Raw genomic sequence first — 25589 nt, 5'->3', positions numbered from 1 at the left:
ATGCCCTACAATAGTCCGCTGGACAACTTGTGCTTGATTATGAAACATTCTGATCCGCATGGAAGATTAAAACAATCTCGAAATTAGAAATCTCATTTGTTACTTGCATCAAAAATTAAACGTCGAAATTATCTAGAACAAAGTTATCTGCATGCATGTGATTTAGTTGGGGGTTGGTCCTGCTTTGAGCAGGGGGTTGGACTAGAAGACCTCCTGAGGTCTCTTCCAACCCTAATCTTCTATGATTCTGTGTGGAAACCCAGACCCCTAATCCTGCAATTGGGTCAGCTTCTGCAGACCCTTCACCCCCACCAAAGTCAGTGTGCTCTGTATAGGTCTACGTAAAGGGCCAGGGCCAGTCGGTCAGAATTACATAGACAAGTGCTCTGCTCCCTGCCCTGAACTCCCAGAGAGTAAGGATTTCGGGATAGTTTCAGAAAAGACAAGAAAAATACAATCTACCTCTTTCCAGTCCTCAAAGGTACAGAGCACTCTCTGCTCACACTGACGTGAATGGGAGATGGAAAGCTCACTACCTTGCAGATTTGGGTCTTTATATGAGGAGCCCAGCACCCCCATTTCTCAAATACCCTAATAAAAGTATCCTGGCATCAGGATTCTGAAGTGCTATAGAAGGGGCTGAGGGCCTCACAGCGGAGTATTTATTTATTCAAGAGACTAAGTGTGGTTCTGCACTGAAAACCAATTGTAAAATGGCATGGTTGGCATTACTGATCCAATTTTTTTTGCTTTAAACAGTTTTCTTATGGAAAATGCTGTTTCAACAAAGGAAATGTTTGTGTGTGAAATCCTATTTTGATGACATTTCGCTTAGGAAAAAAATTGGAAAAAACATTTTTAAAATGTTGAAAGATCCCCTTTTTCCACACTTTTGGAATGGAAAGTTTCAATTTTTCATTTCAAAATGACTTTATCCAAACAAAACATTTCAATTAACCCAAATTTTGCAAAAAATTTTCAAAATTTTGGCTTTTAATTCTGATTCCTTTGTTCAAAATCTCCAAAATTTTTCATGGGACAGAAAATCTGTTTTCCAACCAGCTTTAATTGAGGAGCTTCGTATTTATGGTTACTTGATGATTTCTAGTTCAACTGTGCTCAGATTACAAACAATGAAATGTTATTTTTCCAACGGTCAGCTCTGCAAACTCAGCCTGGGATCCGAAAATTAATCTGTATTCTTTCAGCCTCATGCATTTTCACCAGAGTAAAGACTTTTGTAGGCCAAAATCAACCTACAGTTCAGACCCGTTGCTTTCAATGAAGTTGGAACTGAGGGATGAATTTGGATCTATAATCGGAATTTCGCTCCAACATGCTCATTCAGGAGATGATCCTTTCTCATTTATGCCAAAGGGAGATTTGCCATTGACTTCAATGAGAATAAGAGCCAACTCTTATAGCTGTGTTGGCTTTGCTGTGCTAACAGGAAGAAAACACAGCAAAAGCATATTTTTGCCACACAAGTAAATCAGTTATACCCTAATCCCCAGCCCTCTCTGAAGAAAGAAAACTTTCACAAATCAGAAATTAGAACAGTCAGGCAATATTTAGCTACTTAAGCTTCCATGGTTTAATTACTCAGAGTTTTTGAGCTTGATGTAATTCTACAGTTTTGCTCAAATTATGTCTATAATATTATGCAAAATTATTATTAAAGGTGTTTCATTTGTGTTGGAAAGTGAATATATACACTTTTTCCTGACAGGTGTCTTGTCCAGAAAATAAAATCCACTTATGTGTTTGTAAAGCGCTTTGAACACATAAAGCGCTACATAAGTACTAAGAATTATCGCTCTTACGATTATGCAGCAGGAGCATTTGTATTTTTACACATATCTCAGAAATAATCTTAACGCATGCAACTGAATGCTCCCGATATGTCTACTAGAGTGCTGATTCAGGCATCAGAGGATTTTTTGTTTGTTTGTTAAAGTAGGTTTCACTTCAAATCAAGTTTGATTTGGATCATTAGATCACTGTATTGCTCTGCTTGGAAAATTAGAGTGATATTTACAGGGTTCATGAAACTCATGCTTCCTTAATGAAAAGAGTATACCTCATTCAACATCACCATCAGCCACATCATGCAAACAAAGGAACAAGGGGACTGGAAAACAAGATAAATGACCCTTTCGGTAGCTACTTCATGAAACAACATGTAATGCATTGTTCATTTATAGTCAAAAATGCATGGGCCAAATTTTCCAGATGGTAACCACAAAGGCTGCGCCTGCAAAATGTGCCTGCAAACACACCTTTGAGCTGCAAATGGAGACTGGAGTATCCAATTTGCATGCCCCAGTTATTGTACGAATAGCCACTGCAATCCCGTTGAAAATTTGGCTCTGTATGCATTGCCTCATACAGGATATGAATGGATTCAGTGGATCTTTGTGATGATATAGGAGTACCATCGGGGTGCCGGAGCAATTTTTATTGTGGGGGTGCTAAGAACCATTGACCCATTGTAAACCCTGTATATGATGGAAACCACTTCAAGCCAGCCCCTAGTTCCGGCACCCATGAATATCAGAGTAAGAGCAGCACAGGGACAAGAATTGACACTGAACCTGGAAAAACCTTGTATGTTCCATGAACTTACTAGTTTATAGTATGCATAGCTTTTAGCCAGTATGCATTTTTAACCAGTATAGTTGTACCTGAACTGTAATTGATACAGTTATCTCAAAAATTTTTCAAGGTCAGTTTAGTTTAGTTACATGTTCTCTCACTGTAAAGCCGCATGAAGTTACACCTAATTTAAAGAGTGTAAAAAAAATCCTCTTACATGCCATGCAGTTCTGGTTAACGTTAGTTACAGAGAAAGAACTAAATCCCCCACAAAGGCAAAGAAATTCACAGTTAAGGCTAAAGCTTCCTAACACATCCTGTTATACCCTGCAGAATAACACAGAGGCATATTCCCCTCCTGTTTCATTCATGTAACTTCCTGTTAATATGGAACGGGAGTTATGTGCACATGGGTCAAAGTCCTGTCCCCTGTACAGTCTGAATAATTAGGCTATTCACTGGGAGGTTCAGGGGGGATGAAAGGGCAAGAATCCTCTTTTCTAGGCAAATAGGCGCTACACCCATGGGGGTGCCTTCCCACACAGTGGAAGTGGCCAGCGATTGGCATAGTCACAGCTCACCTGGATCTACCCCTGGGGCATTCCTCTCCCAACCTCATCCTCTGTGCTGAAGTGCAGGGAGCCACAGCTGAGTTGTGCACCACAACATGCAGGGGGCTGCCGAAATTTTGCCCTGGCTCCCAGAATTGCCATTCAGGCCGTGCAGCAAAACCATAGAATCATAGAATATCAGGGTTGGAAGGGACCTCGGGAGGTCATCTAGTCCAACCCCCTGCTCAAAGCAGGACCAATCCCCAATTTTTGCCCCAGTTCCCTAAATGGCCCCCTCAAGGATTGAACTCACAACCCTGGGTTTAGCAGGCCAATGCTCAAACCACTGAGCTATCCCTCTCCCCCACATTGGTTCCACTGCAATGGAGGAGAGGGGAGATGCGGAGAATATAACACCTGGCAAGTTTGCTACTACCAACCACAGTCCTGTAACATGTGCAGCAGCTAGGAACATTGGAGAGAGATCCAGGAAAATTAATTGTTGTGTATAGGCTTTAACCAGAGATTAAAGTCACACACTTAAACCTGTAAACTTACCACTTAAGATGTATCCACAAAACGCATGCTGCATATGTAGCCCCCACACCTCTGTGGACACATAAGGGCTTAAATCCCTAAGTCTGGCCTCCCTTTCTCCAAGTGCAACTTGTATCCCCAAAATGAACTGTGGTTGCCCCATGTATCTCCAGCTACCTCATTTGTACCTGCAGTAGAACAGCAGATGCAAAAATGCAGCCACAAAAAGGAAGTATGTGACGGAGCAGAGTGAGCGGGCTGCGTAGGCACCAGGCTTTGAAAATAATTGTCCACAATTGTTGTTGAAGTGGCATCTCGCCCTCCCCCATCAACACACCTTGTGAATTTCCTGAAGGAGGGGGCTTGAGGGGAAAAAAGAAAAGAAAGAAAATTGTGTCCTAAAAGCCTGTGAGAATTGACACAACAGCCGCAATGACGTCTTTGGCTTTGTTCTGGTCTTTTGTGGAATTACGTATTTCAATTTGATATTAAGAGGCATGTTCACCCTGGGATGAAAGTTTGTAACTTCCACTGCTATAAATGATTCCGTTTGCACAGGGGAACTGTTTTGGGTTTGTTTGTTTTTTAGTTACCTGATAAAAAGCAATGGCTCTGATCGTCTAACTGGTGAGGATGCGTACTAATTATGGAAACTGATGTATTTTACCGGACTGATTGTAAAAGCTTTTTGTGCAAATTTGTATTTGCTATAGGCACTTTTTAGAAAGTGGGATTATGACACAGGAGGCCATAAAGCGTGTTACTGAACTCCTCCGTTGGAGTCAGTATGGTCCATTGGGTCAGCCTAGCATGGTCTAAAACCCCTGTGGGCACTGTTGTTGAAAAAAGCACCCTCACAAGCAGCATTTGCCCTGATCCGCAGCTGGTGTAAATTGGTGTGGCTCCGTTACAGTCAATGGACCTGTGTCAATTTCGGACAGCAGTGGATCAGGCCCAAGTAGATTTTAAAGTCTTGCTCGTGTGGGAGATCCATCTTTTCAAACTCCTGTAGCGAGCTGAGTAAAGTTCACCCATGGCAGACAGTGCCGGCGTAAGCACCCTTCCTCACTAATGCCACGCACTGGCAATGCATGACTGTGACGCTGTATGCTAAGCAATCGCACAAACGGCATGTGGGCTCTCGGTGTGTTGCTCACCAGCCGCATGGAGGGCGCTGATGGGCTATGGTAAGGGGTTATAGGATCAAATGTACAACTGGCATGCAGGGGCTGCAGTCCTGCAGCTTCAGCCTGGTCCAAAGTCCACTGAAGTCAAGGTTAAGTTCAACAGCATTTGTATCAGGCACCCAGTCCTCAGATGGGGTTGGATTTCCTCTCCCCAGCTTTCCCACGCCTCTTCCTCCCACAGTCATATTACCCTGGCTCAATGTGGGTGAAGTGAATGTCTCCCTTAGTGAATATACAGCCTGATCTCTCTCTCCCACCATCCCCGCCACTGGCAATTTTAGAGTTACAAACATCGTTTTAAAAAGGAGGAAGAATTAACACAACCATTTAACATCAGGCTTTGGACACCACTTGTTACAACCTCCCAATGAGTTGAGCCTAGATTTCCCTCTCTCTCACTGAGACCTTTTGTGTGATGTCTCAGCCAGGAGCAATTTTTTGGAAGCTGCCATCAACCCTTGAAAAAACTGAGTTTCTAATAAAGACATTGAGGTTGTGTCTACACTGCAGTTAGACACCCGTGGCTGACCTGGGCCAGCTGACTCTGGCTTGTGGGGCTTGGGCTAAGGGGCTGTTTAACTGCAGTGTAGATGTCTGGGCTCTGACTGGAGCTTGGGCTTTAGGACCCTGCAAGGTGGGAGGTCTCAGAACTTGGGCTGCAGCCCAAACCTAAAGGTCTACACTGCAATTAAACAGCCTCTTAGCCTGCATTCTGTGAGCCCTAGTCAGCTGGCATGGGCCAGCCACAGGTGTCTAACTGCAGTGTACACATACCCTGACAGACTCAGACACTGTAGCCAAATACTGGTACAAAAATCGACATAACGTTATTCTGACAGGAGGCTTTCAAGTAATAGTTTCTGCCCTCCCACACGCAAAAAGAAATACAGGGCGTGTGTGTGAGATGTTTTGTTTTGCTATTTTGTACATAATCTTTCATTATTATTGTTTCTTATGTATAATGTTGAGAGGAGGAGGGCAGCTGAGATAAAATGCATTTGCATGCAGAACACCCCCAGTGATAATTTCCAACATTTTAGACTGTCACCTACTGTCCCTTTAAATTCAGCTGACTCCTCCACTTCCTTTGTAGGAAACACAAATCTATCACTAGATATACATTATAACACAATGGAACGATACCAGGAAGTGATTCTAATAGAAGACTGAGCATGTCTTCGGCCTCATGTTAATCTACCGTTTAACTCAGCAGAGAGGACAGTGAGGAAAGAAATGCTCAATTCACCCAGCCCGAGATTAAAACTGTCATGGCAATATTGGCAGGTTGGACCCTGATTCTTTAAATAGTAACATTGCCTTTGTTAAACAAAAGTAATCCTTTTATTACATAATAGAGATTATAAATAAATGTAAAGTGTGCATGCAGTCAACTGCATATTATACAAGCAATATCTACGTTAATAATTGTTTTCTTTGGCAGGCCAGAATCCAGCTGGACATGCAATATTTACATATCAAAATCCTTGTTGTGTTCAAGTCATATTGGATGCAAGTGAAAATATATATGTATATATATTTACTGTATACACACACACACATATATATATGTATACAGGCATATATACACAATTACATATATACTGTATACATATATACACATAGGTATATGTTAAAAGTGGATTTCATCTTTTTCTGATTCAGGTGATGCAGGCCTTGAAACACTAAAAATATCTTGACAAGGTATTTGGGGGGGCAACTCGGGTGATAAATGGGACTTGGGGGAAGAGGTCTGGGACACGTTCTTTTCAGACAATATTTTTAAAATCTCTGCCACCTGTTTCTCAAGGGCAGTCATCCTGCTGCTTAGCAACTGGATATCCTCTTTGAGTTCGTGTTTGACTTCCTGTAGTGTGGTTTGTAAGGCCTGCTCAGGAATGGGATAAAATGGGTGTTTTGCATCAGCTTGGATAGGGCTGTGTTCCAGGGGGCTGCGAGTCTCACCAGCTTTATCCAAACGAAGGTCACTTTTTGTTATTCCACTGTCACAAGAGTCTGTTTTCCTCAGTGGATTTTTAGTTACACTGTTCTCTGAGTCATTGCACTTGGGGTCGTCGGACAATAGCCCCATTGACTCAGCCTTTGTGACATTATTCCAGTCTTCCTTTTTCTCCTCTGGGGCTCCCATATTGTTCTTAAGTCGAAGCCACCCTTTCCCATTCCCATTCTTCATCCTGATGGGACTGTTAACTTTGAGACATTTTTCAGGGTTGCCATTTGGCTTAAGTTCCATTGTGTCCCTGTTGTTCTGCTTGATTGTGTCACTGGTTTTCACATAAGCCAGGGATGTTTGAATGGGTGTGATCTGAGACACAGTGACCACACTTGTGCCAGTGATGGAGGCCCCATTCTGCATGGTACGGCTCTCCACTTGAAGCTGGTTCCTCTCTGGGTCGATGTGTGTTGTGCCTTGATTCCGCATCTCCTTCTGCTGCTTGAACTTCTGAAAGAGCTTTCTCACGGGGTGGTCCACAGGGATGCTCAGGGTCACTTCATTCTTCTGGCGCAGGCGCTCCTCTTCTTCCTTCTTGACATCGCTGATTTTTCGGAAAATGATCTGTGAGGGATAAACCCAAAACACGGTGAGAAGACAATGGATTTTGAACACCAAACTATGGCTAATGTAATTCGAAGATGTAGAAACAACACAGTGCTGATCAGAAAAGTCCATGCCCTGAACAGCTTCCGGTTTAATTTAAGACAAGAGGGTGTATCAAAACAAACCAATAAGGGAAGAAGCATGGGATAATGAGGGTAAAAGAGACAGGAATATAGGGTTACACAGATGACAATTCCTCAGTTTGGATGTGTCAAGTAATTCAAAAGTGAGAGTTTTTAAAGACTAATGTAATGCAGTTTATTACAATATCATACCTGGTGCATAATTTGTAATGATAGAGGTGCCAGGGCTCAAGCAAGTAGGTGCCAGAGCTCCAGCAATATTTTTACTTTCATAACTGAGGTGGCAAGTCCCGGCAAAAATTAAGCACTGATCATACCACAAGCTTCTCTGGGAGAATGAGCCCAAGGCTCAAGCTCAGGAATTGGTTTGGAACTAAACCATACAATGACCCGATTAACTGGTCTTTATGTGGTATGTTAGGAGAAAACAGGATTTCTGTAAACAGAGCTAAACAGAAGCTGCATAAGAACTAGAATGTGGATAGGCTGGTAGTGGGTAATCGCAGGAGAAAGTGGGAGGCAAATGAAGGTGGCCTAAGCTAAGAAAGAATCAAGGATGTCATGAGTGAGGTCAGGAGAACTGTTGTGAATCAGTAGCAATCAAGGAACAGACCTAGTCACAGAAAGAGAGTCATAGACACAAAACGGGGCACATCTAAAGCAGATTTAGTCACAGAATGCCAGAACGGGCGTGAAGGATGAGATGGATGAAATTTATTGCATTTGCTTATGCAAGGTGATTGAGAGGCATGTGCCCTTAAAGGCATTGAACTGAACAAGCCAGGGTAATGTTACAAACCAGCCTGCTAAACAAAACATTCCAAAGGGTGAGACTGATCAGAGCCCAGTGCTTTTTGTTAAAATGTCTCAGTCCCATTTTGCTAGTTTGGGTTTCTTTCTTTTTTTTGGAATAAGCGATTGCAAGGCAGGACAGGAAAACTCCCTTGCACCATAGTCTGTGGTGTGAATGATTAGTGAGGCCCACGCGTCAATCAAATGTCTCAGCACGTCCACTTTAAAACAGATTTTGGGTGCACAGTTGATTCCACTTTTTCACAAAGTAAAACTCAGTCTTTTATGTTTATGACAATATATTATTTGTATTGAGTATCATGGACCAGGGCACTAGTGTGCTGGGTGCTGTACAAACACAGAACTAGAAGACAGTCAATGCTCCCAAAGAGCTTGCAATCTAAGCATAAGACGAGACAGATGGATACAGACAGAGAGACTACAAGAATACAAGAAAACAGTGAAACAAGGCGGCATGATAGGGAGTGATTACAACACCGCCAGTGGCCATAATAATAAATCATAGTAATACGTGTCCGTAATTAAATATTTTAAAAATATATACTTCCAAGAGCTGTCTGTATATGCAAACACATATTTCTTTTCAAGCCTCACATAAAATGAAACCTTCTTAATTGCATTGGCTTGAATGGAGTTACAGTAGGGAGGAATTTAGCTCACTGAGATAATCTGAAATCAACACGGACATCAAAGCTCCCACGGCTTCCTCACAGAAACCTTTCAAATACAGTAAATATATTCTTGTGGGCCACTAGAAGATGCAGCTGCTTATAATAATGTAGAAAGTTAACACGTTTATTATAAGCCCAGTTTAAAAGGCATGGACTCCTGGAAGAGGCTTTCATCTGACTCATCTGATCTAGATGCAATACATTCATATCTTCATTTAGAAGCTGCCCTTGATTAGCGCCTGCCCTCTTGCAATAGTAACACCTGTATCATGCAAGCCACAGAGGACAGAAAATACATTTAATAGAAGGTGCCTTTGATTAAAGAGGGAATTAATTACATTTAATTGAAGCCACAGTCTCTAAATGAAGATACAGAGGTTTGTTATTTTTTCCACGGGAGACCTTCTACTTAGGCAGAGCATATGCATATCTCTCTGACCACAGAACATTGAACATGCACAGCTGGTGTACCAAGCCCAGTGGTTGACTGGTAAGGTATTCACATGGGTGGTTCACAAAGATGTCAAAGGTTTCCTTCCTCATCCCTGCTAGACTGTAAACTTCTAGACTGTAGACTGCTAGACTGTAACAGTTATGCCATGGCTTTGTTTATGGGCAGGTCCCAGGAGGAGGACTGTAGAGACTATGTCTTGTGCAGACACAGTCCCTCTCTGGGCTTGTAGGAAGGTTTTAGAATAAAAAGGGTTAAGGTTAGTTTAGCTTGGGTAAGAAAATATATCAGCTTATTAACTTGTGTACAAATGTAGGCAGCTAAGCAAGTGTAATAAGTCCTTGCGAAAAAATAGATTCAAAAATGTAAATAAAATGTAACAGCAAGCAAGACAGGTCTGGAGAGGATGCTAAGCTTAAAATATGCCTGATAAAAAAAAGAAGGGCTTCTAAACTGGTTTTAATAGACAAAGGAAAGTTGTGTTGTGGTGTAATAAGCTTATAGTAACCTCTAACAGGCCAGTCTTATTTTCAAATTTGGGCCTATGTGAGACGATAAAATACCAGGTGTAGCCATCCATACCTTTAAAATAATCTAAAAGGAAGAGGACCAACAGCCATATCTTGTTTTAGCCAAGGCCAAGAAAAGGCCAAGAAAGGGGGCAAACCTGAACTGACCAAAACCTGGCTTTCACCTCAAATAATAATTGTCAATATAACATCACTTGTTTATTATACTGTATAAGAGAGTCAGGCTTGCTAAAGATAGTTATCACATCCTACCTGATCATACTGGAACCAGCCAGGATAAGTGGGTTGCCCCAAGGATGGATCTTTTCAAAAGTCTCTTGATCAAACACTTAGGAATGTTTGTTACTGTATGGCTGTATTAATTGCTTATTACTTAGAGGTTTAGATGTGTTAAGAGAAATTGCATACATATCATTTGGCCTTTGGATTTAATAAAGGAATATACCATGAAATCAGTGTTCGCTGGTACCCTGTATTACCAATATCTATAACAACAATTCCAGAAGAGCTTCTCTGTGAACATGGAAGATGAGCAAGCTGCTCATCCACAGCTAGCCCTGCTGTGTGGTTTGTGCAAGGGCAAATTGAAATCACAACCCCATCTTTCCATCCTGTCCTTCTCTGATCCTTTTCAGCATCTTGCTCTGCAGTCGTGAGCAACCCCCAAGTTCCCAAGGACTGCTACTGCAGGAGCCCTGGCACAGCTACACAAGGAAGGGCTCTCCCATTCCTGCCAAAGGCACGAGTTTTCAGGGCTCACTCTACACGCAGGGCATTACAGGGTGCAGCTTCTACTGGGTATTACTGCACAGGGACAACCTGGAGTCATAGGAACGGACTGTTAAAACTTCCCCTATGCAGCTGCAAAGGTAGATTAGTGACAAGAATGAATCAGAGGAAAGTGACGTCTTTCTCTTCATCACCCATTACTAACAGAACACAAACAATATTGACCATGGTCCTGTTTTTAACTGAGATTGATTTCTCTTCCTCCCCGCAGGACCAAACACTCACAATTCACCCAACACTAAACACACCCTGTTCTCATTCTACTCAGATTTTTTTAATTCTCCTTTTTATCTCCCAAGTACAAAAGGAATCTGGCCAGTGGTTAACTTTAAACACAGAACAGGATTCAACATGAATTCAACACCCAAAAGACCAACTACCTGATTTAACGGAGTCCATACCTTACCCTCCCCAAGTGGACCCTTCAAAGCTCCAGAAAATTAATGCTCTTCTCTACTTAATATATGGGAGGCATCTTTCAAGAACAGCTTATCCACGTGGATATTAGATATGGGCAACACTGAGACACGTGGGTTTGGGTTCTGTCTTTCTAGGTGACCTTCACCACAGTCTCTGAACCCCTAGTTAGTACAATGTTTGGTGAACCAAAGTTATTCGTGCTCCAGAGATGAGCTGCTCCAGCCTGGTAAGGTATGACATGTGACATATGAGTGACAAAGCAATTCAGCTAATGTTTGGGTGTGTGGCAGACTTCAGTATGCCATCTTTATTAGCTTTCAGGTCTTTAGGGGAAAGATGGTCCAGGGCTTTGGTTGCTAGCTCAGGACTCAGGAGACCTAAGCTCAATTCCCAGCCCCAAACTTCCTGTGTGACCTAGGGCAAGTCACTTAGGGCCAGATTGTTAAAAGTATTTGGGCACCTAATTCCCATTGATTAGTCTCTCAGTGCCTCAGTTCCTCATCTGAAAAATGGGGATAATAAATAGTACTTCCTTACCCCACAGGGGTGTTGTGAGGCTCGACAGACAGATAAACAGATTCCCCAGACTGGATCACTTTGTCCTAGTGGAAATGTGACTGCTGTAACTGGGAATAAAGTGATGATTATGCACACAATTTTCATCAGATTTTAATCGTACTGAGGAAGGAAATACTGATAACTTGCTCATCCAGGACAAGATTCTGAGCAGGGCTCTAATAGTAGGAGGAAGAGGTAGTGGCTGGAGCTCCTAGGAGGGAATTCTGGATAAGTCAGACAGAATACCCACAAAGCTCCACACTCCAGAGCAGTAACCACTCTTGGACACTCACTGAGCTGTCCATTCTGCCTCCACCCAACAAAGGAGGCACAGTCCATAGACCCGCCTTCGCCCAGTCCCTTTCAGGGATCTAGAACTCACACCAGCACCAGCTGGGAACAAGGCTTCGCTCATCAAGATTCTGGCCAACATTGGGGGAGAGATAAGGGGAGCTCCTTGCACTTTCTATGGTCAGTAAAAGGAGCAAAGAGTCCTGTGGCACCTTATAGACTAACAGACATATTGGAGCATAAGCTTTCGTGGGATGCATGTAGTGGAAATTTCCAGAGGCAGGTATCAATATGCAAGCAAGAATCAAGCAAGGGATAACAAGGTTAGTTCAATCAGGGAGGATGAGGCCCTCTTCTAGCAGTGGAGGTGTGAACACCAAGGAAGGAGAAACTGCTTTTGTCGTTGGCGAGCCAGTCACAGTCTTTGTTTAAATCCTGAGCTGACGGTGTCAAATTAGCAAATGAACTGAAGCTCAGCAGTTTCTCTTTGAAGCCTGGTCCTATGGTCAGTGTAAATAAGACAGATCTAGGACACAATAGCATATTCCTGACATGTGTAGTGTGTGTATGTAGATGTCATAGGCCCCCAGAGCAGAATAGCTTATCCCTGCACTGATTAGACTGCGTGCGAGCAGGCAACATGCATTTAGTAAAGAATAACATTCCTGACTCGTGCAGACTGTGTGTTATATGTATCTAGAAGAGAAGAGCGCGTTTCTGGCAAGTCTGGTGTTTGTGTGATGCGTGTCTAAAATATTGCAGCCTGGTTCTGAGGTATGCAGTGCAAGGAATGTGCATCTAGAACCAAATACTGTAGCATGTTTCAGCTCTCTTTTGTTTGTACCTACTTATACCTTTAGAATGTAAGTTCTTTGAAGCAGGGACAGTTCAACACAGTTCATCTCCTGGCCCAGACCATGTACATGTTGGGAACTATATATTGTTATTTCTAGGCAAGGTGTTTAATAGGGATAGGCCTTGAACACAGAACTGCAGGCCATATGCTCAGTAGATGTCAACTGGCACGGCTACATAGGCTTCAATGGAGTTATGCCAGTTTATATCACCTGAGGACCTGGCTTAGCATGTTTCTGACACACGCAGTGTGTGTGGGAGGAAAGACAGATTTCATCACAGTTACGGCATGTGCAGGGTACACAGGGTGGGTGTCAGGCTAATTCACACCTTCTTCCCCCCCAAATATTTCGGCTCTTTGATTCTAGTCATAGCAAGATTAGCATTGGCATGAACTTTTTCTTATTTCTCCATTTCAGGGTGGCGTTGTCTATCCAAGCTACGATGGCTATTGTCTCTGGGATCACTGTTATTCTTAATCACAAGGATGTGGTACATGACTGGAAATTAAAATGAATATAAATCAAAGCCCGTCCGCAATTTTTCAAAGAATATACAAGAATCACCTAAAGGGGGCACAACACTGTTGGTCAGGCAGCATGTAAAAGAAGGTGTATCTGTGTCTGTGTGATTGTGGTGCGGGGGGTGTGAGAGTGAGAAAGAGAGAAAAAGAAAAGGTTGGAGCTGGGAAAAAAAGTCCTGTGTTCTCCTTCCCCCCCCCCTTGAAATCAGCTGTGAGGAAATGCCCCAGTAATGCCATCCTTTGAAAAACACTGGCTTTTAAAATGCTCTCAGACACTGTGTTATCCTGTTATTTTTTAAATGGAGATTGAGTTAAGCGAATCTCTCCCATCACCAATCCATTTTAGATATTAAATTTGCTCAGTTAGGCAAAAGGAAAAATGAAGGCAGCATCACTTTTCAAGCAGGTACTCAGCATGCTTACTGAAATTCCTACTTCCTAAAAAGAAAAATCTGCTGAGAATACTGAAAGGAGATATGTTAAAGGCATATTTATAGAGTGTTTTTTTACCCACAAAGGATCCTAAATTGCTTTACAAATATTAAACTGATATATGAACTCTGCTACATAGACAAATCACTTCATCCATTGCTGAAATGCAGCCAGCTCTGGGGTGAAATGTAGCATCTGTATAAATAGTTCACAACAGAATAACAATGTAAGCTAGGAAACTAAATATACTTTAGCTATGTGGAAGAGCAGGGAGAATGATAGGTAAGGAAAATAAAATGATCTGAGCTGCAGTTTGGCCAGGACGCCAGAGTTAATTCTTTGAGAAGTGCCACAAGATTTATAAGGACTACACTTAATCAAGACTTTGGGTTTACATAAAATCCAAAACAGCCCTGCCAACTGGGCATTCATTCAGTATTAACTCAGAGGAAAGAATGCAATCTACTAAATCATCCACACTATTTCCTGCAACAAGCAGGAATTATTTGAGGTCTCCCATCCAACTATCACACTGGTCCAACTCTGCTTATTGTGTGAAATCTGATGAAATCATGGCACAAAGTGATATGCCGGTAGGTCATAGCTTTTCATTATAAGAAAAGCTGCTGTATAGATAGGCCACAGTTAACATCTTCTGTGGCTGCACACATATAGGCAAAGTCTTGTTTAACATCATTCCTCTTGTACGGAGCTATGTGTTTTTCAACCTGTCACCCTTTAAAAGATAACGGCCCTGAGGGAAAATTACAGATCTAGATTTTCACCAACTATTTAACAGAGTTCCATGCCAGAGTTTAGGGCAGGGGTCGGCAAATTATGGCCTGGGGGCTGCATCTGGCCCTCCAGACATTTTAATCTGGCCCTCGAGCTCCTGCTGGAGAGTGGGATCCGGGGCTTGCCCCGCTCTGCGTGGCTCCCAGAAGCAGTGGCATGTCCCCCCTCTGGCTCCTATGCGTAAAGGCAGCCAAGGAGCTCCGCACACTGCCCCCACCCCTGCAGCTCCCACTGGCTGGGAACCATGGCCAATGGGAGCTAAAGGGGCAGTGACTGCAGACAGGGCAGCATGCAGAGCCACCTGGCCATGCCTCCATGTAGGAGCTGGAGGGGGGACATGCCACTGCTTCTGGGAGCTGCTTGAGGTAAGCGCTGCCTGGAGCCTGCACCCCGATCCCTTCCTGCACCCCAATCCCCTGCCCCAGCCCTGATTTCCCTCCCACTCTCCAAACCCCTTAGTCTCAGGCCGGAGCACCCTCCTGCACTCCCAACCCCTCATCCCCAGCCCCACCCCAGAGTCCACACCCCCAGCCAGAGCCCTCACCCCCACCCTGTACCCCAACCCCTTGCCCCAGCCATGTGCCCCCTCCAGCACCCTGAATGCCTCATATCTGGCCCCACCCCAGAGCCCACACCCCCAGTCAGAGCCCTCATCCCAACGCCCAATTTTGTGAGCATTCCTGGCTCGCCATACAATTTCCATACCCAGATGTGGCCCTCAGGCCAAAAAGTTTGCCTACCCCTGGTTTAGTGGCTACAGTTGTGGAACAGGATGCTATGAAAAGGGGCAAAACAGCCAGGAAGTTGGTTACAATGGATAACTCAAGACCACAATAAATAGAAATTCAATACACACAGGCAAAGAATTATTATTTATACTGGCACTGTAGCCCTTCTTAGAAGCCCCGACCAGGATGGGGGCCTATTGTGCCAACTGCTGAATGAACACAGAGTAACTGTGGGCTGCAATACCTGGATCTGATTTTGCTTGTTGGGGTTAGTGTGAGCTGGGTGGTGCTGGTGGCCTGAGATATACAGGAGGTCCAATTTGATTAGCTGATGCTCCCTTCTGGGTTTGGACTCTCAGCTGCCTTGTCAAACCCACTAAGGGGCAGGGCAGAGTTTGGGTCTTTGGTGAGTTCAACCCCGTTTTTCTACTTGCCGTGAGCCTTTGTAAAGTGACTAAACTCTCGCAAGATTGAAAGAAGCTCAATTCAAGAAGGAAGAATACTGAACTCTCACCATTTGAAAGACAGATCCATGCGGTTAGAAATCAAGAAATTACTTAGAAATCCAGAAGTATCCAGTTACTGTACACAAGGAGCCATATTTTCTGAAAGCAAAGCACAACCTACACTCACCTCTGTGCAAGAAAAACCCTGCCTTTGCGCATGAAAAAGCGGATGCATGTGCACACACAACTCTGCCTCTGCTAAAACTTGGTCCTGAAACGTACATGTTGGCAAAACCTCAAGTCTCATTGGAGGCAATTGATAAGGCACTGGATGGGGAGTCAGGAGACCTGGGTCCTATTCCTAGCTTTGCCACTGAACTATCGCGTGATCGTGGGCAAACCATTTCACCCTCTGATTCCCATCCTATCTTTGCCCCTCTTGCTTATTTAGATGGCAAGCTCTCCAGGGTAGAAACTGCCCATCCCTCTGTAAGTGAATACAGTGCCTAGCACAATGGAGCTGCTAGATGTTCCTGGAATAGAAATATTAAAAAAATCAGAATACTACATAGACCACAAGAGCTGAAATTCCTTGGAAAATGGTGACATGCTTATTTTAAACACTTACACCGGGAGAGCTAGTTCTTCTTCCCTCAACACTTTCTAAGAGAGGTTACACACTGATATTTCCAAACGCAAGCACTGGAAACAGAAGCAGACCCCAGAGGAACTTAGTTGGAAGAAACTAAATTAATCTTTATGTACAGTGCTTCTCCCAAGGTAAAGAAACATACTCCTTGTTCATAGCAAGTGCTAAACCTCTTAACGTGATGGGAATTAAGTGTCAGAATTCATTTCCTTTATGCAAGGGACTATGACCATGTGCTCGGTGACACAAAGCTGTGTTGTGAGACCGGGCTGCTGCTTTCCTTCCCTTTGATGTATTTATTTTTGAAAGGTTATTTGGGGGTTGCATGGGGAGAGAGGTTTGCTATTGCGCTAGTGAAGGTTAAGTAAAGGTTAACTGACTGTCAGCCCTCAAAACTGAAGAGTTTTGTTTATCTACAAGGCAGGAACAGTAAAGAGAGCAGTAACCTGAGATTCTCCATGCTTATCTAAACCCTGATCTCTCTTCCATCCTCTCGTGTAATGAAAGGTAATTCAGGCTGAATGTTAATCCAACCCAATACTGGGCCAATTCCAAACAGAGACTCTACCTGCTGTGACCAATACTGAGCAATAGTTACATTTGCTACAGAGCCATTCCCAGCAGGTAGAGTGCAGTGTAACCAAACCTAAAGACAAACCTTGAAGTCTGAAGCAGGAATGAAGGATGAGAAAACTAGTTCAAGCCTGGGACATGCAACGGCTCTTTCTTTTCCATCCATTCTGCTGTATCTATGAACTGATAGCTTTGTCCACCACTTTGCGATGTAACCCTTGTCCTTCCCCTTGTTTGAACATGCCTTGCAAGTAACTATTCCCTCCATCCCCGTAGGTCTCAGTACCACCACTGTCAAAAGTATTTTCAAAGGCCACCTGGATCTACTTACAAAGGACACAGAATCGGTGAGTTCAGGAGATAAAACAGAAGAATAGGACAGGTTTCAGAGTAGCAGCCATATTAGTCTGTACTTGCAAAAAGAAAAGGAGGACTTGTGGCACCTTAGAGACTAACCAATTTATTTGAGCAAAAGCTTTCTTGAGCTACAGCTCACTTCATCGGATGCATTCAGTGGAAAATTCTGGGTGGGGTTTCTGTCAGCCACTTGGAGAAAAACGGAAGTAGCTATCATCAGACTGTATCATTTGGTACCACTGCTACTTTCTTATTAAGTACGTCAATTCGTCTCGCTAGCACATTGAAATACATTGTCAAGGGGCTGACAGAAACCCCACCCAGAATTTTCCACCGAATGCATCCGATGAAGTGAGCTGTAGCTCACCAAAGCTCATGCTCAAATAAATTGGTTAGTCTCTAAGGTGCCACAAGTCCTCCTTTTCTTTTTTCAGAAGAATATGGTGAGTGAGTGGAAGGATGGATTACAATAAGCTTTAAAAAAGACATATATTTCATGCCAGGTGATAACTTCCTATTGCTAGGATGTTGAATTGTTGTTCTTATGGAATATAACACATGGTTGCACCTAGTCAAATGAAATGTGTGGAAATACATGTGTGAGATAATGGCTCTCATTTTTCATGGTAACAAGTACAGTAGCAAAATCGAGAGACATACTCATAGATTCTGAGCCAGAAGGGACTACTATGATCTAGTCTGGCCACCTGTATTACATAGGCCAGATGACTTCCCTGAATTGATTCCTGTTGGAATTAGAACATCTCTTTTAGGAAAACTTCCAATCTTGATTTAAAAATTGCCAGTGTGGGAGGATCTAGCACAACCCCTTAATACATTGTTGTGTTGATTAATTACCCTCACTGTTAATCATTTGCGCCTTATTTCCAGTCTGAATTTGTCTTGCTTCAACTTCCGGTCATTGGATCTTGGTTGGCTGGATAGATCAAGATTTTCAGAAGTGCCCTCATTTTTGGGTGACCAGCCTGAGACACCTTAAAGGGGCTTGATATTTCAAAAGCACTGAGCATCCACCTGTGAAGGCCAGATGCCACCTAAAATGGAATTTGTCTGGTGAGGCAGGCTCAGTGATCTTGTTCACAATACATTCCAGCACCTCCTTACCTCCAGTCTCAGGGAAAGCTTGAATCAGTGCCAGCTGCACACACTTTTTAATTGTTCACTGGGACACTCATGGGCTTCCCAGTGAAGAGAGAGCGCACATGGCCATGAAATGGCTGGATCAAACTGGGTAACCAAAATCACTGGACACTTTTGAAAATCCTGTTCTGAAATTAAACGGCAATGTTTCTTTAGCTATGGTTCTAATAAAGTCTCCATCACCATAGTAGCTGAGTGGCTCAGTTTGAAGTATTGATCCTCAAACAGCTCTGTAAGGTATGGAAGTACAATTATCCCCTTAACTGAGTCACAGAGAGGCTAAGGGCTTGTTTACATGGGGATACTCACAAAAGTTAATCCAAACTATCTTTTAAAGTGTATTAACTAAACTGCATCAAACCTCTGTGTGGACACTTATTCAGCATTAAAGTGGCCAAAATCTGATTTAGCCTTGGTCTACACTATAGACCTAACTCTGTAAGTGTCTACACATGTATCTCACCCACTACACTGATTTAATAACTCCACCTCCGCGAAGGGCGTAGTGCTTATGTCGATGTAGTTAGGTCGATGCAGTGTCAGTGTAGAAGCTGCGTTGCTTACATCGACTGTTGCTGCCTTTCAGAAGCCATCCCACAATGCCCCACACTGACAATTAAATTGATGCAAGCACTCCTGGTGAGAACATGCACCTGCTGACACAAGCAGCATAGTGTGGACATCCAAAAGCAGTTTAATTACTTCAGTGGCTGTAAGTCAATGTAACTTAGGTCAACTCAATTTTGTAGTACAGACTTGTCCTCTAGAAGTGAATTAAACTAAATCGAATTAAGGTCACTTTAATTCTGAATACGAATATGCATACGGGTAAATGCAGTCAACCAAGGGCTTGTCTATACCTAAAGTGTTTCAGCGGTGCAGATGAACCGAGGCAGCTGCATTGCTGTAGCACTTAGTGAAGATGCTACCTACATGGACGGGAGGGCTTCTCCCCTTGGCATAGGTACTCCACTTCCCCAAGAGGTGGTAGCTACCAGAGCTCTGTCTACACTGGGAATTTGGTTAGTATCACTCAGGGGTGTGGATTTTCCAACCCCCTGAGCGACGGACGTAGTTATATTGACATAGGTTTATAGTGTGTACCAGGGCTAATCCTCTTTAAATTCTCATCTTCAGTTAATTCAGATTAACTTTCTTGAGTGTCCCTGTGTAGACAAACACTAAGTGATCTGCCCACACTAAGTCCAGGTCTACACTACAGACCTAAATCAAATGCCAAGTGAGTGGACCTCTGCAGCCACAGGGGCTACGGTTAAGGGGTGGAGGGATGAGAACAAGTTCTCAAGCCAAAAGGAGCAGATGCAGCCAGCAGAAGGACAACCATACAATTTGTGACAACAGCAAAGCAGCAGCAAAGAACGCTGCAGTGCATTAAGTGTCTGAGCCAACTTCCATTAAAATCAATGGAAGTCTTCCCACACGGGATGGATTGGGCCCTGAAGTGGCCAGTCATTTAGAATCCTGCACTGGCTGGGTTCCCCGGCCAGCAGAAGGCACAGGGCAGTTGCTCTGCCTGTCCTTGTGACTCAGCTTTTTACACACACAAGTAGGACTTGGCCTTTACATGCAGAAATGAAGGAAAGCTAAAGCTGCAAGAACCAAAGCAAACTTCTTGCGGTATCACCGGCGCTCCTTTCCTAATGCAGCACCTGGACTCCTATTTCAAACTCCGGCTTGAGGCTGCTTCATTCTATTCGCTCCCCTGTAAATCTTTACGACTTCTTAGCTCACTCTATTAATTTAAATTCCTGGGATGCATAATGGATGGATGGAAATGACGGCTTTATTGTTCTTCAGCCCGGTGTACTCTTCAGATATCTTTACTTTGATGTGAAAGTCAGCCTTAAAAACAAATTATTCTAACCAGTATTTTAATTGCTCTCCAATAAATTCTGCTTAATCCTCCTGTACCCAGAGCAGTGTTTTGCCTTTAAAACATTGCTCCATTTGCAGGGAGGGAAGAAATCACTATATGTGACTGTGCAATGAAAATGATTGATTACTGTGCAATTAGTTAATCTCCAGAATAGGAATGCTTCATGAAGAATCTTTCATGCTGGATTTAGGAGGAAAAGAAGATTTCCGTGGCTTAGTCTGCTGGTTGCTTGAAAGAAGCTGTAGATAATAACCTTTTTTTTTTGCAAATTTTCATTGATCCTGACTTCACAGATATTATAGCACGCAAAGGAAAAAAGGCTTCCTGCCAGGGACATTTTAATTTTGCTGCAGAGAAACCATATTCATATAGTTTCATTGTAAACTATTAAAAAATTGACCGGGAGAGGTATGAAGATTTCCATCAAAAATAACAAAGCAAATGTCATTAGCGGGCAAAGGGGTTGAAAAAAACCTTTCAAAGGGAATTTAAGAACACGTGTTGGAAAGCACGTCATAGAAGATTAGGGTTGGAAGAGACCTCAGGAGGTCATCTAGTCCAATCCCCTGCTCAAAGCAGAACCAATACCAACTAAATCATCCCAGCCAAGGCTTTGTCAAGCCGAGACTTAAAAACCTCTAATGGGTTAATCTCATTTCTGAAGCAACACTCAGGACATATAAGGTACACTCTAAGTAAGGAAGGGGTTCTAACTGGGGGAGACCGACCAGGAGAACTGCACAATAGCCACTCTCAGGCAATTTACAGGAGCCCAACACCCCCCATCACCGCTTTACTACTTGCTCTGTGCTGTAGCCATTAGATATTTTGGACCAAATTTTTGAGTCACTTTCCAATCCGCATTCATGACCAATTTGCATGGCACCCACTTGAACTCAGAGAGAGGCATCCCTGCACACAGACTGAGCAAAGGAGGGTGATTGGTTTGCAAACAGGCAAGTGTATTTGAGAGAGGCTAGTTGGAAATTTGGCCCTGTCTGTCAATATGCTTGATGGGGATCTGAATTTCTACCGAACTATTTCAAAACACATCTAGCTTGAAGAACAGGCTGTGATCTCAGTCCCATGCATCACATGCTTTGCTAAAGCATTTAACAACTGGGAGAGGTCGACCACTGGCTAGTAGGAAGGAGGAGCTATTTTCAGTTTTCTCCTGTATATTCCACAGTGCCTAGGCTGAGAGATTAAATTAAAATACAATTAAAGGTTTACCCTTTCATGGGAATTCAGTTTAAGATTAAGGGCCCAGTTCTATAGGCTTGCGTTGACTGCAGTGTTAGCTCGAGGTGCAAATTGAGTGCTGCCCCTAACCAAACTCCCAGGGGTACACAAAAATCTCTAGTTTGAGTTAAGTGATGCTTTAAACTCAAGCAAGCAGGGGGGTGGGTTGAAGGTGGCATACTGCTGATGCTGCAGTTGGTAATACAGTGGGAACACAGCTATTCTGTACAGCTTGAGTACAGGTTTGCAGCAGCGCTGCTCCCACTCAGGCTAGGTTAAATCCAGAAGAGTGGAGTATGGATAATTTGAGCTAACACAGCAGTGAAAACAAGCATTATGTTGTGCTGAGTCACTTAGGCCAGGGTTTCTCAACCTGTGGGTCGCGACCCAAAATTGGGTCACCAGAATGTGTCAAAGGGTCTTGTGGGAAGCCCAGGAGGGGAGGAGGTTGGGTCCTGCCCCCGAGGATGTGGAAGACCCTGAGGGGGTGGGGGGTGCAGAACCCACCCCATACTTGCACTGCAGTCACCCCACAGTGGCAGCTCCTGAAGCAATGGTCCTATGGAACTGGCGTGGGTCAGCTCCCAGCTCCAGGCATTGGAATCTGGTGTCTAAGGTCACGGCACCACTCAGGTTTGGCCCTACTGCCCCTCCGTCATGATGACGGAGGGGCTTGCTAGGCCAAATTTGAGTGAGTGGCACTGTGACCCTGTGTGCCAGGTCACCACACCACTCACACAAGATGGCTGGCTGGCTCCCCCTTGGTGGAGCTGAGCCAAACCTAAGTGGGACTGCAACCCCGGAGGTCACAAGACCTAGAGCAGGGAGCTGAGCCCTACCAGCCCCACAGGGCAGGAGCAACCACTATGGTTTGCACAGTGTACCTATTAAGTTCTCAGTACTTATTATGTTAATGTATATATTATATATGGGGGGTAAGAAATATTTAGTAACCAGGTGTTTTTTGCACTAGGCTATTTACTGGGCTGCAACAGGCTATCAAGGTTTCCAAATGGGTCCCTGAGCCCAAAAAGGTTGAGAACCACTCACTTAGACCAGTGCAAACTGGATGTGAAATGCCACCAAATCAGAACAGCATCATTTTACACCCACATTGCACTGGTGTAAATGTCTGCACAAGGTGCAGGGTAAGGATGAATTGGGCCGCTATCTTGGGGGATGGACACTGGATCCTAAAAGTGGTATCAGAACAGGGTTAATTAGAGATATGCTATGCTTTTAAATTAGGGAACAAAATCCACCCCCGACACACACACACTTTTGGGTAATGTTAAGTTCCTTGAACTACTGCAAACACATTTTGTGAGGATAGGAAAGTCTCACATCACATATGTTTAGACATCAAACCAACCTCCCTTTAAAGTAACACACACTGCTCTTTGCACCCTCTAAGGAAAACTCATTTGTTCTCATTGTTGCTCATTTCACTTTGCAGAGAAATGCAACTGCCACTGGCCATTCTGACCTATTTTGGTTTTTACGCCATACCCATCGCTTGCTATCTGTGCCTAAGCAACACGACTCACATCTGACAACGTGGATTTCTCCCCTCTTCTCTGGGGGGAGGGGGGCAATTTTTGTTTTTTTGTTTTTTAATTTTAATGGCTGTATTTGATGCCTGCTGTACTCTGGATTTCTAGTTCTGAAGGCACGTTGAAGAAGTGCTTCTTGCACCTCGGATAGACAATACGATGGAAACTCAACATACAAACAGCCACTGTTATTTTAAACAGTAATGTAACAGCCAAGCACAGAACGGTGATGCCCTGTCAGATGTACCTGCTCACGCCTGAAATGCTTCAATCCTCACATAGGGCTAGATCTAGACATTAGGCTCGGCCCAGAGTAAGGGGCAGCATGTCTCTGCGCGGTCCCGAGAGAAGGTGCAGGGGGGTACTGAGTATAGGCGCTGACTTCCTAATGTGCTAGGGCAGAGGTGGGCAAACTAGGGACCCTCCGGCCCGGCCCCTGAGCTCCTGACCCGGGAGTCTAGTCCCTGTCCCCTCCCCTGCTGTTCCCCCTCCCGAGCAGCCTCACCTCACCTCGCAGCCGGCACCATGCTCTGGGCAGGGGGGCTGTGAGCTCCTGGGGCAGCGCAGCTGCAGAGCCCGGCCTGACCCAGGGCTTTGTGGTGCGCGGTGCGTGGCTGGCTCCAGCCGGGCAGCATGGCTGTAGAGCTGCCAGCCACCGGTGCTCCAGGCAGCGCAGTCAGGGGGCAGGGGGGGTTGAACAGAGGGCAGCGGAGTTCAGGGTGGTGGTCAGGGGGTGGGGGTATAGATGGGGTCGGGGCAGTCGGAGGGCAGGGATTGGGGGGTTGAATGGGGGAAGGGGTCCTGCGAGGGGCAGTCAGGAAGGAGATGGGGGGTTGGATGGGGCGACGGGGGCCAGTCAGAGGCAGAGGTTCTGGGGGCAGTCAGGAATGAGAAGGGGGGTTGGATGGGGCAGTGGGGGGCAGTCAGGGGCAGGGGTTCTGGGTGCGGTCAGGGGACAGTGAGCAGGGGCGGGTGGATGGGGCAGGGGTCCTGGGGTGGGCAGTCAGGGGCCAGTGAGCGGGGGGGGCAGGGGTCCTGGGGGCGCAGTCAGGGGTAGGGGTTCTGGGGGCGGTCAGGGGACAGTGAGCAGGGGCAGGTGGGTGGAACAGGGAACCGGGGGGGGGGTGGGCACAGCCTCTCCTAACCGGCCCTCCATACAATTTCCTAAACCTGATATGGCCCTCAGGCCAAAAAGTTTGCCCGCCCCTTTGCTGGGGGGGGGGGTGCTCCGCCCTGGGCTCTGCCCCAGGCCCCACCCCCACGCCTCCCCTTCCCCCAAGGCCCCACCCTCACCCTGCCTCTTCCTGCCACTGCCATGCTCCTGTCCTGCCTCTTCCTGCCCCATTCCACCCCCTCCCCTGCAATGCTCCCCGCCCTTGCTCCTCTCCCGTGTGCCCCAGCACCTCCTGCACGCCGTGGAACAGCTGAGCAAGAGGCGGGCAAGAGGTGCTGGGGGGGAGGGGGGGCGCCAATTGGCAGGGCTGCCAGTGGGTGGGAGGTGCTGATGGGGGCTGCCAGTGGGTGCGCCCACCTTTTTTTCCCCCAGAGTCGGTACCTATGGAACTGAGACTCAGAGAGGCACAATTCCTCCCCTAAGCCCCCCTTGTTCTGATGTGGGACAGTCAGTCACTCCTCTTTTCAGGATGCAACTTAGGGCTTATCTACATTGACTGAAAAAGATATTCCAAATAACTGTTCCACTGTAGCTATTCCAGAACAACTCCCTGTGTGGACCCTCTTATCCTGGAATAGCTATAGTTCTTTGAATGCACATCTTGCCCTATTCCAAAATAACATCCCTGTGTAGACAAGCCCTTACTGTGTGCCTGACTGGTGGGAAGAGGGAGGGCAGACCCAAATCTCCTCCAACTCCCCACCCTTCTCTCTCCCTTCCTGCCCACTTTCTCACAATAGGGAGTATCAGGGGGTCAGCCTTTGCTCGCCCCTTATCCCCACATTCAGAGCTGGAGCTGCAGCTGGGAGCAAAGGGCAGGGGGGCTTTATGCCCCTTTATTCCCTTGAGTGGCCAAGTAAGAGCTATGGAAAATCTAGTCCATGGATTATTCATCCATTTAGTAGTCTTGCTGTCCTCCCGTCTTGAGCCTATTTCCTGCTTTGTGGGGAGAATTCTACTGAGTTCCTGTAAGAAACAGAGTCATGCTGCTCCTGTAGAACACGGTGGGATTTTGAACTCTTGGGGTGAAATCCTGGCAGCACTGAAACCCATGGGAGTTTTGCCACTGACTTAAGTGGGGCCAGGATTTCACCCTTGGACTGTATAACCA

At 44.9% G+C, this 25589-nt stretch overlaps 1 protein-coding gene across 1 annotated transcript in view; it reads right to left on the bottom strand.

The window, feature by feature from the left end:
• Positions 1-6500: 6500 nt before the first annotated feature.
• KCNH5 (potassium voltage-gated channel subfamily H member 5) overlaps positions 6501-25589 on the bottom strand; it is a 235511-nt gene continuing 216422 nt past the window's right edge. The window contains exon 11 of the mRNA XM_073350736.1: positions 6501-7445. Coding sequence (XP_073206837.1) covers positions 6501-7445 — 945 coding nt within the window. The remainder of the gene's footprint in view (positions 7446-25589) is intronic.

Source organism: Lepidochelys kempii, chromosome 6 (assembly GCF_965140285.1).
Source record: "Lepidochelys kempii isolate rLepKem1 chromosome 6, rLepKem1.hap1, whole genome shotgun sequence".
In the NCBI taxonomy this organism is placed as follows: Eukaryota; Metazoa; Chordata; order Testudines; family Cheloniidae; genus Lepidochelys; species Lepidochelys kempii.
This window is presented reverse-complemented; position numbering and strand designations above follow the sequence as displayed.